This window comes from Pelodiscus sinensis, chromosome 30 (genome assembly GCF_052426305.1).
Source record: "Pelodiscus sinensis isolate ZL-2025 chromosome 30, ASM5242630v1, whole genome shotgun sequence".
NCBI lineage: Eukaryota > Metazoa > Chordata > Testudines > Trionychidae > Pelodiscus > Pelodiscus sinensis.
In genome coordinates this window covers 13,961,262-13,981,027 of record NC_143081.1, presented here as the reverse complement: position 1 = coordinate 13,981,027, position 19,766 = coordinate 13,961,262, and the positions used below count along the sequence as shown (strand labels likewise).

General features: G+C 48.1%; 1 protein-coding gene across 1 annotated transcript; it reads right to left on the bottom strand.

Annotated features, from left to right (window-relative positions):
* Window positions 1–6,425: 6,425 nt before the first annotated feature.
* On the bottom strand, window positions 6,426–7,646 carry LOC102453962 (olfactory receptor 10A4-like). Its single transcript, XM_075912171.2, has one exon. It carries the CDS (start codon window positions 7,604–7,606, stop codon window positions 6,641–6,643), a length of 966 nt encoding a protein of 321 aa, XP_075768286.2. The 5' UTR covers window positions 7,607–7,646; the 3' UTR covers window positions 6,426–6,640.
* Window positions 7,647–19,766: the final 12,120 nt, after the last annotated feature.

The following is a 19,766-nucleotide window of genomic DNA, read 5'->3' as shown; positions in this document are numbered from 1 at the left end:
CAGACCCAGCAATGCCCCAAATTTTTGTGTGCCCTAAGCAATTTAGTATTCTGCTTATGGGACAAAACCCCAATGAATGGTTTTGGCAGCACATTAGGGTACGTCTAGACTACAGGCTTTTGTCGACAGAGGCTTTGTCGACAGATACTGTTGACAAAGCTTCTATCGACAAAGAGCATCTAGACTACATCCAGTTCTGATGACAAAATAAGCCGCTTTGTCGACATGAGAGTGTAGACACAAAGGACAGTGTAGAGGCAATAACGCCTTCTGTTGACTGAACTCTGTTGACACAAGGCATTATTCCTCGTAGAATGAGGTTTACCGCTATTGACAAAACTGCTGAGTTCTGTTGATGTTATGTGTAGACGCAGGTATAGTTTTGTTGACAAAAGTCCACTTTTGTCGACAAAACCCTGTAGTATAGACACACCCGTAGAGACTAACAAAAAAGCTCACAGAAGCTCATGATACTATATACAGTTTTTGTTAGTCTCTAAGGCTATGTCTAGACTGCAAGCCTCTTTCGAAAGCGGCTGTTTTGAAAGATATTTTCGAAAAAGCCTTTTTCAAAAAAGAGTATCTAGACTACAGCCAGTACTTTTGAAAAAGCAAGCTGCTTTTTCGAAAGAGATCAACTAGGCAGTCTGGATGCTCTCTTTCGAAAAAGTCCAGTTTGCATTACATAGTGCCTTTTTTCGAAAGAGCACTTTTGAAAAAAGGCATTCTTCCTCATAAAACTAGGTTTTTCGCTGTCAAAAAAACCTGCCGCGTTCTTTCGATTTACTTTCAAAAGAATGTGGCAGCAGTCTAGATGCAGGGGAAGTTTTCTCGAAAAAAGGCCACTTTTTTCGAAAAACCCTGTAGACTAGACACACCCTAGGGTGCTTCAGGAGCATTTCCTGTGTCTTGTGTGTGTGTTTGGTGCCCCTATTTACAGTGTTTGTTGTTAGCCGGCAGCAGTTGAGAGGCATATGGTGGTAGAACCAAATATCTAAGTGCTAATCTCATTGGCTCTTCTCTGTCCTTGGGCAGAGTGAAGAGAGAAAAACTCTTTTATACCTGAGCTGTGGAGTTACCATCTCTGCTATTTGCTCAGTTCTACCATTCAACAAGAATTCCTTTGAAACAGACATTGTACACATTGCAATAGAGCGATGGGGTCAGATTTCACTATTATTGGACTATAACAGTGTTCCCACTCAGTTTCAATCTAAGTTGCCAGTCTGGGATAATCAGATGCATTCTGTTTAAATTACATCAAAGAAACACTGGGATTTCAGCTATGGAAATCTTTTGGGGAGGTCTGTTATTCCTGAAAGACAACCCACGTACCAAAAAGCTCAAAATATTTGTTTTCCTTAATGTAGCTGAAAAGACTTCATTTTCCAGAGGTTTACCTTGGGGTTGTCTGGTTCTTAATTAACAAAATCAAGTTTTGTTTTCAGTTTTGATGCTAAATTAACTCTTTTCTGGTGCGGGGGGAGGGGGGACCTTCAAGCAGCTGGAAATGTTTTGGTAAATACACACAACAAGGCACTAAAAGTTCTACTTGTCACTCACAGTTGCATAATCAAATCTCCCCAGGACAGTAGCGCCTAAACTGGATTGATTGAAATAACAGACTCACCGTGCCGGGCATTGCGGGTTGTTTCCCAATATGTGCTGCACCAGACACTTCACTGCCGGGATTCTGCTGCAGTTGCCAGTCTGTGTGAACAATGCACCATCACTGGGTTAGCCAGCACCTTGTTCCTGGACCCTCCATTGAATTTCCCAGTTCCCAGAATTTCCTGTATCCGCAGCTGTAAAACTGATCCCGGCTTGTCCAAGCTGCAAACATGGTCACAACTCAGGATGTCCCTGCTCTGGGGCCGAGTAGCTGACCGGATCTCCAGGGCTGTGAGCACAGTTCAGACCTTATCGCTGGAGCTAACTGACCTGTTGTCCTGCCCCATAGGGGGGAAGAACACCCGATCTAGATCTTACACCATGGCAGCATCCCTGGAAGGACACCCAAGGCAGGGCTGAGGAGCAGTGGGAAGAAGACTGCAGAAGAAGCTATTTATTGGAAGCCCTGCCATGCGACAGAGAAGAGCCCAGAGCTGACATGCACCAGAGCCCCAGCTGGCCTGGGACAGCCTGCTCCTTCATTAATGCCACCCAATCTGTTCTGGGAAAGCAAAGAATTTTTGTCTCCTGTGCTGCACCAGCAACTCTTGGGATGCATCCACCAGAGGATCCCAGGCTGCCCTGCATGTTTAGGCAGCCATAGGGAAACTGTATAATGTCCTGAACCCAAATTGAAGATGGAAAAAAAGTTCCCAGCCTGTCTCCATTATCACAGGGTATGTCTACACTACCCCGCTAGTTCGAACTAGCAGGGTAATGTAGGCATACCGCAATTGCAAATGTAGCCCGGGATTTGAATTTCCCGGGCTTCATTTGCATAAGCGGGGTGCCGCCATTTTTAAATCCCCGCTCGTTCGAACCCCGTGCCGCGTGTATAATATTTTGAAATAACACGTCTACACACAAAATGCATTTTGAAATAGCAATTGGCTATTTTGAAATAGCACGTCCACACTAATTGGACACTGAATTGCATATAAAGTAAGCCAGAACTGGTTCCAGCAGGGCATCAGATCAGAAGTTACTTTGTGGCCATGGCGGCCAGCAGGGCACCCTGGGAAGGGCTGGAGGCCCCCTATTTTGAAATAAGCATCTACACAGCACTTATTTTGAAATAGCCATTTTGAAATTGGCATTATTTCTCGTGGAATGAGGTTTACCAATTTTGAAATAAGCCCGCCGCTATTTCAAATTAATTTCAAAATAGTGGTTGGCTTGTGTAGATGCTAGTAAAGTTATTTTGAAATAACTTTGCTGTGTAGACATACCCTTAGTTTCCTTTAAAACAGCTGATGTCAAGAAGTTGAGTTTTTCTTCGTGTGGCCTCTGTTTAGAGTGCCAGGCCTACAGATCAGACTGACCTGGACGTTTTAGCCAAGAATCTTTGAAATCTTTGAAATAGGGAGCATTTAATTTTTTCCTCTATAAAGCAACTGTGAATTTCACCTGTATACCTTCCTGTAAACCTCAAATAATTGATCTTGGAGTATCTCAGATCTAGTAAGAGCCCACAGTATGCATTTAGGGCAGGATCCTTTTCTGTTTCTCAGCTGCGTCTTTCAAATTATGGAATTTTGTTTCTTTATATCTTCTGCAATATTGCATACTCGCTAGACCTTCCTCTTCTTGAACCTTGGTGTTTTGGTTTTTGTCTTATAGGATGTAACATAACCTTCGATTGAGATCTGGTGCTAACCATAGCAGTGTAATCTCAGCAGCACAACTAGCTCCCCCAACCCAATCCTACCAGAGACCCAAGGTACACACACAGGTGCGTGTCCCAATCTGCTGCTCGTTCTGCCGGGTTCTCAGAGCTAATTTTATACTGCTAACTTGATCACGATTGGGGCATGTTACCGCAGATGGAAATGACACCTCCCAGCTGTAGGGTCGATGAATCCTTGTTTGAACTTTAAATAGCCTTCCTTTCCAATCCACTGACTTTTCTTGTGTCCTCAACATTGGCTGAAATGACATTGACATGCTGAAGATATTTCAAAATCCCAGCAATGGTGCAAGGCATTTTGCTGGGACGATGCTGTCCCTCATTAAGGTTCCATGCACTTGCTTCTCCTATATGAAAAGCTTGATCTCTTAGTGAAATGGGTCTTCCTTTGCTCTTGGACAACTTCATTTTCCACGTGGAAAGAGGCAGCGATCCCATTTCTGGCCACATTGCCAATCGCTCTTCACATGATCGAGTTGGGGTTAGTCCTGCTTTGGGCAGGGGGCTGGACTCGATCATTCCTGAGCTCTCTTCCCAGCCTAACCTTCTATCGTTCTATGATATAGAGGTCCACTGTGCCATAGAGTTTTTTCTCTTCACATGCAATGATGCCCTCTGTAGTCTGTATTCTGCAGACTTATCTCGTCCCAATTCACTTTATCATATCTCCCCTTATCCTCCTTATATCTAAGTGGAAAAGTACAAATCTTTTTAATCTTTCTTCATATGGGACCTATTCCAAACCCCTAATCATTTCTGTTGCCCTTCTCGGAACCTTTTCCAATGCTAATATATCTTTTCTGAGATGAGGTGACCACATCTGTAGGCAGTGTTCAAGATGTGGGCTTCCTATGGTTTTATATAGAGGCAGTAAGATATTCTCTGTTTAATTTGCTCTCCCTTTTTTCAACGATTCCTAACATTCTATTTGTTTTTTTGACTGCCGCTGCGCACAGAGTGGATGTTTTCAAAGAACTATCCACAGTGACTCCAAGATGTCTGTTTTGAGTAGTCGTAGTTAAATTAGTCCCCATCATATTGTATGTTTAGTTGGGATTATTTTTCCCTTCCGTCACAGGTCAGAGTTCCCAAATCTTTTATCATTTGTGTTGTTCTGAAACCTCTCCAGTTTATCAACATCTTTTCTAAAAGTGCAATGCTGAGAATTGGGCATATTGTTCCAGCTGATACGTCGTCACTAGCTGGAGATTTCGGTTAACACATGTTGGAATGGTATGAAACTGTCAGCTGTACTACCAATGTTTTATCCTTTCTTTTCCTTCCTAGGAAGACCATGAATTTCTCTCATGGTGCGCCACTTTCCAGAGTGAAAAATTACAGTGGGAGATATTAGGTATATAGATGATCGGACTTTTCTTCTGTCTGTATTTCTATATAGTCTAATTTAAGGGTTTATAATTATGAGAGAGCCTAGGGATTACAAAGACCTTAATCCAGTCCTGGGTTCAGGTTGGTGTATGGGGTCACGCTCTGAGGAGGGGTGGCCAGGTGGTCTCTCTGCACTGATATCCTCAGGGACCACCCCTATAGCTCCCATTGGCCACACATTTTAGCCAATGGGAGCTGCAAAGTCAGTGCCTAGGGTGGGGGGCTGTGTGCAAAGATGCCACCTGCAGGCCCACAGGTAGGTGCTGGCTGCTTAACGGAGTGATGTGGAGTGAAAGGGGGCAGGGAACATGCCTTAGCTAGGTATCACTGCCGATGCTGGTGGCAACAGCAGTCGGGGGTCCCTGGGCCCTTTTCATCCACCCGGACCCCTGGGCGGTTACTATTTGTGCCCACCTATGTTGGGAGGTCTGACAAAAGCTCCCCTGGGAGGCAGCCTGGAGAAACACAAAGTACAGAAGAGAAAGACCCAAGAAAAGCAGAGGGAAGTTGAGCAGGGCCTGTTGGCGTTTCTCAGACAACAAACTGTGATGATACAGGCTCTGGTGGGCCTGGAAAAACAACAAAGCTCCCCTTCTGTTGCCAATCAGGTCGATATCAGGATCCCCGCAGATACACTCACACACCTTTCCCCACTGGCTTCCCACATCAGAGCTCACGGCAGACAGTGAAGAAAACAACTTGACATATTCTGACCAGAGAAATTCCCGGTTGGTGGGTGTGTACCTGGACTGCAACGTTTGTCACGTAAAGCCTTATTTTTCTTTAATATTTCAAACTTGGAAGATCTAAAATCAGGACCCTGTTTGGCTAAATATTCTCCTCTGATTTGTCAAGAAATTAATCATCTGGTCAAAAGGTTCTGACATTTTTACAAAAATTCAGAAATTTAAAAATGTAGGGGGTAGTTTGGTAAGAAAAGTTTATTTTTCGATTTTCCTGACAGGTATAGAAGAGATCAAGGTCTTTCAAAGGGTGAAATGTGAACAAAAAACTCAAGAGTTGCTGTGAGAAATTAAACAAAATGTGTTTGAATTTGCCTCATTCATTCCGTTTTGACTAATTCTGTTTTTCACTCTAATTTCTCTGGCTGTGCACAAAGATCATAGAATCCTAGACCCCTAGGTCTGGAAGAGATCTCAGGAGTCATCAAGTTCAACCCCCCACTCAAAGCAGGACCAACCCCAACTCAGTCATCAACTGTAACTTGAGTCCATTGCTCCTCGTTCTGCCATCTGCCCCCACTGAGAACAGCCTCTTTTCAGCCTCTTTGGAACCCTTCTTCAGGGAGTTGAAGGCTGCTCTCAAATCACCCCTCACTCTTCGCTTCTGCAGACTAAACAAGGCCAAATCCCTCCTTCTAGCCAACTTTCTATCCATCTTGCAGTCCATTTATCCAATCCACATTCCCTTAACTTGCTGGAAAGAATATTGTGGGAGACCATATCAAAAGCCTTGCTAAAGTCAAGGTATATCACATCCATTCATTTCCCATATCCACAGAGCCAGTTACCCCATTATGGAAGCTAATCAGGTTGGCCAGGCATGACTTGCCTTTTGTGAATCCATGTTGACTATTCCTGATCACTTTCCCCTCTTCCAGGTGCCTCAAAATTTATTCCTTGAGGATCACCTCCATGATATTTCTGGGAACTGACGTAAGGTTGACTGTTCTGTAGTTCCCTAGACTGGCCTTCTTCCCTTTTTAAAAAATGGGCACTACATTTGCCATTTTCCAGTCATCTGGGATCTCTCCCAATCTCCACAACTTTTCAAAGATAATGGCCAAGGGCTCTGCAATGGCATTTGCCAACTCCCTCCGTACCTTCGGATGTGTTAAATCTGGACCCATGGCTTTGTGTATGTCTCGCTTTTCTAAATAGTTCTTAACCTGTTCTTTCTCTTCTCTAGTGTTTTGCTCAAGACTCCCTTCACCTCTTTGTTCCTCAGTGTGTATATTATGGGGTTCACCACTGGTGCTACAATTATGTTCATCAGGGAAACTATTTGGTCATTCTCCACAGTGGGGCTAAATTTCCGCCACAGGTAGATAAAAAGGGCCGTTCCATAGAACAAACTCACCACTATGATGTGGGAGGAGCAGGTGGAGAAGGCTTTACGCCTGCCCTCCACCGACGGCAGCTTGAGGATGGTGGAGATAATGTAGAAATAGGACAGGATTATCATCAAGAAAGGACTAATGATAAAAAGCACTATGATAAAGAATCCTAGAATGTTATTCTTTGATGTGTCAGTGCAGGCCATCTTCAGCACGGGTGGGATGTCACAGAAGAAGTGGTGGATGCGGTGGGAATCACATAAAGGCAGGCTGAAGAGCCACGTGACCTGAGCTACCTCCACTGAGATCCCAATGAACCATGAAGCCCCCGCAAGCTGTGCACACACGCGGCTGCTCATGAAGGTGGTGTAGTGTAAGGGGTGGCAGATGGCCACATAGCGGTCATAGGCCATGGCTGCGAGGAGGCAGCATTCGGTGAGACCCATGATGTTGAAAACGTACATCTGGACTGCACAGCCTGCAATGGAGATGGTCTTTTCCTCCTCCAGGAGATGAACCAGCAGCTGAGGGACCACACTGGTGGTGAAGCAGATTTCCAGGAAGGACAGGTTCACCAGAAAGAAATACATGGGGGTGTGGAGGGAAGGATTCAGCTTTACCAGGATGATAACGAGCAGGTTCCCCATCAGAGTGAGCAGGTAGGTGACCAGAAGCAGCAGAAACAGAAGGATTTGAAGCTCACCAAGGTAGGAAAAACCCACCAGTATGAGTCCACCTGAAATGGTCTTGTTCTTGCCAGGGTCACTCTCAGAATAGGTCATCTGCAGGGGTGACAAAGAGATTCTGGAACTGGAGACTGAATCAGAGGAACATCAAACCAGGTAGACTGTAGAATCCCAGGGCTGGCAGAGACCTCAGGAGTCATTGAGTCCAGCCCCCTGCCCAAAGCAGGACCAACCCCAAATCAGTTATCCCAGCCAGGGCTTGGTCAATCTGGGACTTAAACACCTCTAGGGATGAAGATTCCACCCCCTCCCTGGGGAACCCATCCCAGTGCTTCCCCATCCTCCTGGGGAATCAGTTTCTCCTAATCTCCAACCTACACCTCCCCCACTGCAACTTGAGACTATTGCTCCTCATTCTGCTATCTGTCCCCACTGAGAACAGCCTCTCTACAGCCCCTTTGGAAACCCTTTCAGGAAGTTGAAGGCTGCTCTCAAATCCCCCCTCACTCTTCTCTTCTGCAGACTAAACAAACCCCAATTCCTCAGCCTCTTCTCGTAGTTCATGTTCTCCAACCCATCAACATTTTTGTTGCTCTCCACTAGACCCTCTCTAATGCGTCCACATCATTCCTTTTGTAGCAGGTGGCCCAGAACTGGACACAGTACTCCAGATGTGGCCTCCCCAGAGCCGAATAAAGAGGATTAATCACTTCTCTAAATCTACTCACAACATTGCTCTTAATGAACCCCAAATATGCCGTTAGCCTTTTTGGCTACAATGGCACCCTGATAACACAGATCCAGTTTCTCATCTACTCTCATCCTCAGGGCCACCCCCCCCCCCCCTATTTCTAACAAATGCCAATGAGGTTCTCTAAACATGAAGATGCAATTTCCATCTTACGACACATGCCCATGTTCCCATATTTGTTTTCACCCAGGATCAATGCTGAAGTTTGAAATAGCAAAAAACTCCCATTTTGATCCAGAATGGAAAACTGAAATGATTCACATCATTTTCTCATGGAAAACAGCAATAGGGAGGAAATTGTTCAGAAGAGATTTTGGTTGATGTCTTACGACGCCTGCTGACATTTGGAGCAGGTCTAAATAAATGGAGTCTTTTACTCACCTTTGGAAATGAAGCCCAGATAGATTCTTGTCACTGGAAGCTGAATGGAAATGTCAGTGCTCTTGAAGTCATCTGTCAGAAGGGTAGCCGTGTTAGTCTGAATCTGCATAAACAACGAGCAGTCCTCTGGCACCTTGTAGACTAACAGATGTACTCGATATGCATGACAAAGTGAATCTTTGCCCACGAAAGTGTATGCTCCAATACATCTGTTAGTCTGTAAGGTGCCAAGGACTTTTCATGGTTTTTGAAGTTATCTAGATACTCCATTGAGAAGAAGGGAACATGAAAGAAATGAAAGTGATGCATGTTATGCAGAGAGGGGATTCCGATCAATTCCGCTAAATGATGCCATCTTAAAATTAGTGGGCACCGGGTGCAGAGCGTGGGCTGTGATTGTCTCCTGGGAATGGAGAATAAGAGATCATAAAGAGCCTGGCTAGATGGCTGTATTTCAAGCCAAATCCAACACACCCCTCAAACAACATTTGCCTTTAGATTCTGAGGACAAAGATGAGGGTAGGGAACAGAGAGGTATAAAGATGAGAGAAGCAAGAAATAACACTCCCGGCACAAGAACAAGACCAAACAGACTTGTGGTTTAGTAATAAGCACGTCTGGTGCTTCTCTCTCACTCCAGAGGGCACTGTGGAAATCTGGGATCAGAACGTCACCCGTGGTAATTTATGGAAACACCTGCAAAGTCAAGTTCTTGACCTGACCCATCATTGTTCAGTTAGCTGAATTCACAATGATACATTTGGAGACCAACAGATCAATGGAAATACTACTAGATAGACCGCAGAGTAGGGTGGACTAGATAGATAGGTAGATAGAGGGGTTGTATGAAGGTAGATATGTAGATAGAGGAGGCATATGTAGGTAAATAGATCAATAAGATTAGACGCTAAGGGTATGTCTAGACTACATACCTCTGGCGACAGAGGCATGTGGATTAGGCTACCAGGCATAGGGAAATGAATTACGGCTTCATTTAAATAATCACAGCTTCATTTAAATTTAAATGGTTGCCACACTCTGCTGAGTAGCTGATGATCAGCTGTTTGTCAGCAGATTGGGGCAGTCTTGACGTGCTGCGGTCGACAAGGAAGCCTTTGTCGAACGGCGCAGGTATGCCTCGTGAAACCAGGTTTACCTGCGCCGGTCGACAAAGGCTTCCTTGTTGACCATGGCGCGTCTAGACTGCCCCGATCTGCTGACAAACAGCTGATCATCAGCTACTCAGCAGAGTGTGGCAACCATTTAAATTTAAATGAAGCTGTGATTATTTAAATTGCGGCTTCATTTCCCTATATCGGGTAGCCTAATCTACATGCCTCTGTCACCAGAGGCATGTAGTCTAGACATACCCTACATTTCTCTATGCATGTCTGGAAAATTTGAATGAAGAAACTTGTGATGGTTTGCTCCAATTGCATGACACTGATGGATTTCACTTGAGGAATGGCTGGAGGTTTGAGTCGTTTATTCGTCGCCTACCTTGTTTGAGCAGAGTGGTTCCACCTCCTCGCTGCAGGCGCTGGAAGTGCCGAAGAAAACAGAGGGGTTTTTATTGCACTCGTTGGCTTCTGGGACCGAGTCCCTCATGACAACGTCTCCTCATATTCCTTGGAGAACGAACAGCCCTGCCTGGAGTTGCAACCAAACAAGATTCCCCAGGTCAGTAACGTCAGGGGAAGTTGTCTCGTTATCGTGTGCATTTTTTAGATAAAAATCACCCTGCGATTGACTCACTCTTGTGAGTTCTTTTTATGCCTAGCAGGAGGGATGGTCTGTCCCAGACAACACAACACAGAGTCGGGGCAGGGGCAGGGACAAACCCCAGGCTCATGGCCCAGGTTCCTGAGGCTCAGACTCTGGGCCCCACTCTTGTCTCAGAGCCACGATGAGACCCCAGGAGCTCTGACTCCCAGTCCCACCTGCTCTAACCATTACACCCGGGCTGGGTGTAGCAGGGAGTGGGGGTGGGATGGCCCAGCTGGGAGTGTTCTCATTTTTCAGACCCACTGAGCCCACTGCTCCAACAGAGCTGTAGGGGGCTGGGTACCAGGTGTGGGGGCTCGAATTGGGGGCTTCCTCATTAGTCAGTGCTGCTGGCCATGCCCCAGCCTGGCACAAGGGGGCGCTGAGGGGCTGGGCTGGGAGGGCTCTGTGGGACAGTTTCAGGTGGGTGGAGCCCACTGCTCCAGCCTGGCGCTAGGGGGCATTGATGGGCTGGGTCAGGAGGGCTTTGTGGGAGGGTCTGAGGTGGGTGGATCCCATTGCTCCAGCCTGGTGCTAGGGGGCGCTGAGGGGCTGGGTCGGGAGGGCTCTGTGGATGGTTTCAGGTGGGTGGAGCTCACTGCCCCAGCCTGGCACTAGGGGGCGCTGAGGGCCTGGGTCGGGAGGGCTCTGTGGACAGTTTCAGGTGGGTGGCTCTCACTGCCCCAGCCTGGTGCTAGGGGGCGCTGAGGGGCTGGGTCGGGAGGGCTCTGTGGACAGTTTCAGGTGGGTGGCTCTCACTGCCCCAGCCTGGTGCTAGGGGGCGCTGAGGGGCTGGGTCGGGAGGGCTCTGTGGATGGTTTCAGGTGGGTGGAGCTCACTGCCCCAGCCTGGCACTAGGGGGCGCTGAGCGACAGGCCGGGGCCAGCCGGGTCGCAGGGCACTGGAAAGCCAAGGCAGGGGAGGTGGCATCTTTTTCTGCTCTGAAAGATTGTCTAGGGGTGGCTTTTTGTGCCAAGGGACTGGAGCTGCAAAGAAGGAGGAAAGCCCGAGACTTAAATGTACTTAACCAATTACAAACTTTATTGACTACAATCTGATTATATTAAATTACTGTCTCTGACTTGTTTGACAACATAGAATGCAAATAAAACATACAGTAAAGAACGTTAATACAACAATAATAAAAACTCCTCCTACAGCCAGTCCTTTGCCACAAAAAGCCACCCCTAGACAATCTTTCGAACCTCTGGTTCGTCATGCTCCAGCTTCTGTCTCTCCCACCTGCAAGAAGAGACGCCGCCTCCCCAACCTTGTGCATCTGAACTCCTTTGATTGGTCCAGGCCTGTGGGTCTCTCGCATTTGTGCCCTCAGCCCCCTTTGTCCTTTACTTACCCTATTCCTGCACTGGGAGATTCACCGGGCATAGGTCAGATCCTTCTGGCTAGGGCGATGGTGGGGGAGGTGCAGGAGTCAGGGCGGGGGGATCAGAATGGGGGTCAGAGGAGGGGAGGTGTAGAGGGCTCAGGGCAGGGGGTGGGAGGTACAGGGGCTCAGGACAGGGGGTGCAGGATTCCAGGTGGGGAGGGGCTCAGACTAGAGGGCGCAGGGGAGGGGTGGGAGGTGGGGGAGCTATCTGGGGCTGCCTGTGGCAGTGAGGATGGTGCTACTCCAGAGACGGTTCCTCCTGGAGGGCAGGGTTGTGTTGCCTGGGGTGAGGATGGGCTGCCCTCCCAGCCAATAAGAACGTAAGAGCGGCCAAACTGCCCCCCCCCCCCCCCGCCCCTCTGGTGTGTCCTCATGAGTTGGGGGTACAGCTGTACTGCCCCCTGCTGGCTGGCTCGTGGGTGGATCCTCACAGGGCTGGCTGGGGCTAAGCTGCCCAGCAACTCTTCATCAGGGAGTGGGGGAGTCCCAGACAGCTGCCCCCTGGCTTCCAGCTTTTCACAGGGATGTGTGGGGCTTACCTGGGCTAGCGGCCTGCAATATTCATAACCCCAGCCCCCGCTGGCTACTCGCTCGCTGGTGTGGCCACCCGGCAGTGGTCACTCTGCAGTATCGTCGTCACCTCGGCTTACTGCCCCTGCCGGTCCCTCTGCAGTGTTGCTGCCCCTCCATCAGCCTCTTCCCTTTCCATGTGACGGAAACCAATCCCATTCCAAGCACATCCCATTGCCATGGCACAACTACATCCTGCCCTTGCTGTAAGTGAGGAGAAGAGGCAGCTGCATCCCAAATTTGGACCTGCCAAATTGGGCGGGCTTAGCTCTTTGCATTTTGGCTAGGGGTGGGCAATAAAACAGCTCAGCTCACCGGGGTTAGCCCCGAGTAGGCCACTGCCGCTCTATTTACCCAAACCCCTGCAAGTCTGGGCAGTCTCAGCTCCTATTGGCTGGGAACAGCAATCAAAGGCCAATGGGAGCTCCATCCCTGCAGACGCACAGGTGACCACAGCGGTGTAGGGGCCTGTTGGGGCCAACCCTGGAAGACCCAGTCTGGCCCGTGGGCCAATGTTTGTCCACCCTGCATTCGGAAGAGTTCTTCAACAAACAGACACACCCATGGAGGGATGGACTTAAGGACAGACAGACAGATGCACAAACTAAGGGTACATCTAGACGACACAGCTTCTGTCGACAAAGAGCATCTAGACTACATCCAGTTCTGTTGACAAAGCAAGCCGCTTTGTCGACTTGACAGTGTAGACGCAAAGGACAATGTAGATGCAAGAACGCCTTCTGTAGACAGCACTCTGTTGACAAAAGGCGTTATTCCTCGTAGAATGAGGTTTAACGCTGTCAACAAAACTGTGGAGTTCTGTCGATGTTATGTCGACAGAACTCAGCAGTAGTGTAGCCGCAGGTATAGTTTTGTAGACAGAAGTCCACTTTAGTCTAGACACACCCTAAAAGTGTGGCTAGGTCAGTCCCACTCCTGGTCCCAGACCCCTGTTCAGCCCACGGTCTGGCGGTCTAAGTCCTGCGGCATGGGGCCTGCTTGTCCTGGCCGAGGTTCGTGCTTCTGTCTCTTGGCTAAAAACGCCCTTGGAGAAGGTGCCCCCTGGTCAACCTGGGCTGGATAACCAGTCCTCCCCAGCTACCGCCTGGACACTCAGGCTACTTGGGGAAGGGAGCTGAAAACTCCCCGTTGGAGCCCCTCACCTCCCTCGTCTCTGGCAATGCTGACTTCTCTTTATCGCTTCTCTGATTCTTTCCTTATCATCTGTAGCTCCTCTCCACCTCCCTCCCAACTCCTCTTCCACTCTCCCCTGTCCCCCTGCATGGACGACTTTTTAAAAGGCCCCCTGGCAGCCTGAAGACAGACCAGCTGGCCCTAAACTGGTTCATAGCAGCCCTGTCTCAGCTGCTCTCACTCCGCCCGTGATAACTCTGGGGCAGCTGCTCCTGGCTGATGAGTAGAGGGGTTTCTGCTTTTTGGAGTTGCCTCTCTCCCCTTCTAACCCGGCCCTCTAGCCTGACCCTGTCACGAGAGAGAGAGAGAGAGAGATCCAGGCTGGCTCAGCTGTTCCCAGAAGGGAATGACTTTCTCCGTTCTGCATTCCAGAGCTGTCTCCGCGTCAGTGGTCTGCTCCGGGGACTGCCCCGTCCATTTCTCACTGGGGTTGGGTTCGATGGGCGGCCCAGGCGCTCGGTGGGCCGGGGAGATGGAACTGAAGACAACGTGAGGCAGAGGACGTCAGAGGAGACGGCCTAGAGGTCACTTTTGTCATTAAAATGTCTGACTGACGCTATTGAACACCCCGCTGAGGTGTGACTCTGTCTGAGGGGGAACAAGCGCAGGCCTGGCAGCAGTGAATGTGAAAGACAAACAGACGCAATCGCTGGATGCCCCAGAACCGGAGACGGGAGTGTCCCCTTTTTTTTCATAGTCACAAAATACACTAAACTCAGCAGGAACATGCTGTTCAGTGGGAGCTTGCAGGCCACTGCGTCATCCTTGTCGCTCTGCAGGGAATGGCTCTGCCGGAGCCCAGGAGGGGCCGGTTCTGCCCCCGCAGGGAACAGTTTGTGTCCTTCTCCCCCGGCCAACGATCGAATCTTTGGTCTGACTCCCAGCAGCCCTGGAGACTTCATCTCTCCTGGAGCCCCGAGCCCTCCGCCTCTTCGCAAACCGAGCCCAGGTGAGCTGTGCGGGACAGAAATTGACCGAGGGCCAGGCCCGGCCCAGGCCTGGCTCCTGCCTGGGCCCCCCCCACACAGGGCACAGACCTGAGCAAAACAAAGAACTTTTCCCCTGGCTGTAACAAAGAGTCGCACCATCGACGTAATTAGTCCCCTTGGCTTTAATTAATGTTCCAAGCGGTTCTCAGGCCGGGGATGCCTTTGGCAACGGGGGATACACGGCTCTGTGCGAACAAGACAGTCGAAGGCTGTAGGACCCGAAAAACCAAAGTGTGATTGACATCATGAGTGACCATCGCTTGCCCCTTCTCTGCCCCCACCCTCTGCCCTAGTGCCCATTATACAGTATAGCCGCCCCTCCCCCCAACCTCTGCTGCCCCCTAGTGCCCATTATACAGTAAGTGCTAGGATAATTGTACAAATGTTTTCTCTTCTCACAGAAATGCACCCTAGCAATTCACCCCTTTTCCTTAACCTGTTTTAAAACTTTATGTGCCTTATCTTTTTGTTCTGGGCACAAGTATTCTAGGTCCCAGTCGAGGGAGGCCTTCCACAAGCGGGTGCTGTGATCGGAAGAGAATATGTCTTGACTCTGACATATTACCTGTCAAACTCCGGTAAATGCAGCGTTACACCGATGCTTGGTCCTGGAGGACAGAGGTTGACAGGAGTGAACCAAACAATGAGAGAAATGGCGTTACGCCCTAACCGAACATGTCTGTGCTCACTGACAGCCATTGCGTCTTGCTCTGATTATGGTTGTAGGAGGCTCACGCCTTTGCTAAATTAATGTATGATAGTGGGTTGAAGGCCCTTAACTGATATTTACCCTAGTTATTGGGAGCGTATGGCAGGAAACTGAGTCACGGGTCCATCCAATTTAGGCCTAATCAGTTTTGGCTTCATTTCATACCATTTCAGACAGAATTAGTATCTCTTGTAGTCTCTGGAGATAATTTGCTGCCTCACAAGTCATCACAGACAAGAGGGAATATAGATAGAGACTCTGTGCATCCGTCTGTCTGTGAGTATGTTTGTTCAACAACTCCCTGCCCTGATCCGGGCACCCCCCACCTCCTGCCCCAAAATCCCACTCCCTCCCCTGAGCCCCTCATACCCAAACCGCTGCTCTGAACCCTCCACCCCAGCCTGGCCTGCAAACACCCCCACCCTGAACCTCCATCTTCTGCACTGGGGATGGGGAGGGGCTCCGTGGGCAGGGCAGGGCAGGGGGCTGGGAGTGAGGGCTCCTGGGGTCTGTGCCCAGCCCTGGCAGGGCAGTGGGGTGTAATGGTCAGAGCAGGTGGGGCTGGGAGTCCGAGCTCCTGGGGTCTCATCACGGCTCTGAGACAAGAGCAGGGCCCAGAGACTGAGCCTCAGGGACCTGCAGCCATGAGCCCTGCGGGTGTCCTTGCCCCTGCCCCTGACTCTGTGTGGTGTGTTGCCTGGGACAGACCATCCCTCCTGCCAGACAAACAAGAGTCACAGAACGTACCACAGCCAGTGAATCCCACGGGGATTGTCACCTAGAAACACACATGGGGGCACAGATGATGATGGTGCAAGTCCCTATGAGGTGACTGGCCTGGAGAACGTTGTTTGGTTGCAGTTCCAGGCGGGGCTGCTCTTCACGTGGGTACTGGGCAAGACACGTCCACTGGGGACTTGGTCCCAGAGGCCCGGGAGTGAGATAAAACCCCTGCTCCCTTCCGCAAGTCCAGCGCCTGCCGACAGCAGAGGGAACTGCTCCTCCTAAGTGACGTAGGCTCCGCACGAGCAACTTCAGCCCTGGATAACTCTCCCTTGGAAGCCACTCGGTGCTGTGCCCAGGGTTTGCAACTGGAGCACAGTCATGTCATAAAAATATAAGAACATAAGAACAGCCGTACTGGGTCAGACCATCTAGCCCAGTAGCCTGTCTGCCGACAGTGGCCAGCACCAGGTGCCCCAGAGAGGGTGGACCGAAGTCAACCATCAAGCGATTTGTCTCCTGCCATCCCTCTCCAGCCTCTGACAAATAGAGGCCAGGGGCACCATTTCTACCCCCTGGCTAATAGCCTTTTATGGACATAACCTTCATGAAATTATCTAGCTTCTCTTTCAACTCTGTTATAGTCCTAGCCTTCACAGCCTCCTCTGGCAAGGAGTTCCACAGGTTGACTATGCGCTGTGTGAAGAAGAACTTTCTTTTATTAGTTTTAAATCTGCTACCCATTAACTTCATTTGGTGTCCTCTAGTTCTTCTATTATGGGAACTAATAAATAACTTTTCTTTATGCACCCTCTCCACACCACTCATGATTTTATAGCCCTCTATCATATCCCCCCTCAGTCTCCTCTTTTCTAAACTGAAAAGTCCCAGTCACTTTAACCTCTCTTCATATGGGACCTGTTCCAAACCCGAATCATTTTAGTTGCCCTTTTCTGTCCTCTTTCCAAGGCCAAAATATCTTTTTTGAGGTGAGGAGACCACATCCATACACAGTATTCATTGATGTGGGTGTATCATAGTTTTATACAGGGATAATAAGATATTCTGTGTCTTATTTTCTATCCCTTTCTTAATAATTCCTAACATCCTATTTGCCTTTTTGACCACCGCTGACCGTCACTGGTTTTTTCATTTCAATTTTCCAGACTTGCAAAGAGAAACTTGGTGTGTGCCTGAGCAGATGAGGTGTCTGTCTGTCTGTCTGTCTGTCTATCTATCTATCTATCTATCTATCTATCTATCTATCTATCTAATCAGGGTTGCCAACTGTCAGGAAATGTATGAACAGTCTGTAAAAAATTAACCAAAATTGGACATGTCTGTAAATCCATACAAAAATGTTGGTGTCCGTAAATTTCGTAAAAGTGAAATAAAAATTGAAAAAAAACAGCAATTATTCTATAGCAATTAAATGTCTTCTGTCCTGCTTCGGCCATTTTACTATGGAGCAGCAGAAATTGGATGTTTTAGTTGTTTATTACTTTTCACTTTTGGCCATTTGGCAACCCTGCTATCTATCTATCTGTCTGTCTGTCTGATTTCCATTGTGCCCACCAGAGAGAAATGGTCAGGGTGTTATTTCCTGCTTCAACCTGTCCTCGGTCTTATTCTCCTCTGTTCCCCAACCCTTCTCCTCATCCACTGAATGTGAGTGGAAATGTTGGTTTCTGACACGAATCTTGTGTGTGGAGCTGAGACCGGTGATCCCAGTCTGAGCTCTTTTAATAAGAGAGTCCATCCCTGGGATCTGACCATAGGAAATGCCCTGCACCTGGTGCCAGACAGGTACTTGTGGGTCTCTTCTAGCTGTGTTCCTCTCTTCCCTCTCTCCACAGAGCGTGTGTTTATTTAGCCACTTCCATGTTCTTCTGCATGTCAATGGTGAGTCCAGATGCCGTGATGAGCACTGAAGATGTTGCTGTACCGCCACCCAAAAGCATCTCTTGAGACTTTCTTGCTAATGGTGAGTGCAATGGCTCCATTGGTACAGAACCTGAGTGAATGTCAGGCACAAATACAAAAATCAATTAGAATTGCTTTGGTGCGTTGATTTCATGGTCACTCATGTTCTCCATGAGAAAACATGGAAGTCAATAGCAGTGTTCAATTTTCCATTTGATTTTGTATGAACTCTTCTGAGTCACAATTCAGACTTTCGCTATTTGAGCGTTTTGTGTTCCTTCTGGGTGAAAAAACACTGGGATATGCCATGAGACAGAAACACCATCTCCCAGCCAGCCCAGCTTCCCCTGCACTGGGTGCACTGAGGAAAGTCCTTGCAAATATAAGTGTAGGTTCCCCAAGGTCGCTCTTCAGAGAAGCAGCAGAATTCCCACCTCTCCTCCAGGTCTCCGGATTTAGAGAATATTATACACCGGTGTTTTCAAGTGTTCTGTGCAGTGCACTTTGCAACACCAGTGTTTGCTTTTCTTGTCAGATTGATCTTGCTCTCTGTGATTGGCTTTGAGTCTGGGGCTACGTCTGCACTGCAAGGTTTTTGCACAAAAACCTGCAGTGTCCACTCTCAAATGTGCTTTTGCACAAGTAAATCAGCAGTAAAACGGCAGAACAGAGGTCTTTGGCTGGTGTAGGTAAACCTCCTTCTATGAAGCATAACTCTTTTTTGTGCTACAGCTATTGTGCAAAAAGGCAAGTGTGGATTCTCCTAGTAGAAAAAGAGAGCTTTCTTGCACAAGAGAGTCCATGCAGTGTGGACGCTCTCTTGTGCAAAAGCATATCACTTTTGCGATGTGCTTTGAGGTGTGGATGTGCTCTTGTGCAAGAAGTTTTTGCACGAAAACTATTGCGCAAAAGGTTTCTTGCACAAGAAGCCGGCAGTATAGACGTAGCATGGGTGTGTGCATTTCTGCTCCACTCCTTGGAGAGATGGAGAGAGAAAGAGAGATTTTTGAGGGGAATGGTCGTGCGAATTGCAAGTATCAGGAGAACTCAATCCTCATGTCTGGAAATGTGGACTCAGTGTGCAAACCCAGTCTCTGCTCTCCGTCATTCCCAGCTTCCCTCATATTACGTGGCGGTTATTTGATGCGTGGGCTTGAGAGATGGATTTTGAAAGTGCCAGGAATGTGCAAAATAAAATATTGGATATGTCTCATTTTAATTTCAACTCTGATAGCGTCACTGTTTCTGGGATGGAGGTAGGTGAGACATTGGAATTTTTCCTCTTTTGAGATATTCCATTGGGTGAATGTGCCAGTATATTACATTCCCAAGAGGGGAGAAAGGAAAAGGGAAAAAAAGGAAAAAGGGAAAGAGTAGGAATAAATGGTCAGTTTTCAGAGTGGAACGAGGTAGCTAGTGGGGTCCCCCCAGGGTCTGTCCTGGGACCCATCCTATTCAACTTATTTATAAAAGATCTAGAGAAAGGGGTAAACAGTGAGGTGGCAAAATTTGCAGATGATACCAAACTGCTCAAGATAGTTAAGACTAAAGCAGACTATGAAGAGCTTCAGAAAATTCTCACCAAATTAAGTGATTGGGCAACAAAATGGAAATGAAATTGAATGTGGATAAATGTAAAATAATGCACATTGACAAATATAATCTTAACTATACTTACAATATTATGAGAACTAATTTAACTACATCTACTCAAGAGAGTCATTGTGGATAGTTCTCTGACAACATCCATTTTGTGTGCAGCAGCAGTCAAAAAAAGCAAAGGGAATGTTAGGAAAAAAGGGATAAAGACTAAAACAGAGAATATCGTATTGCCTCTCTCTAAAACCATGGTACACCCACATCTT

Coding starts and splice junctions, on each gene's coding strand:
- LOC102453962 (XM_075912171.2), bottom strand. CDS start 7,606: ATGACCTATTCTGAGAGTGACCCTGGCAAGAACAAGACCATTTCAGGT.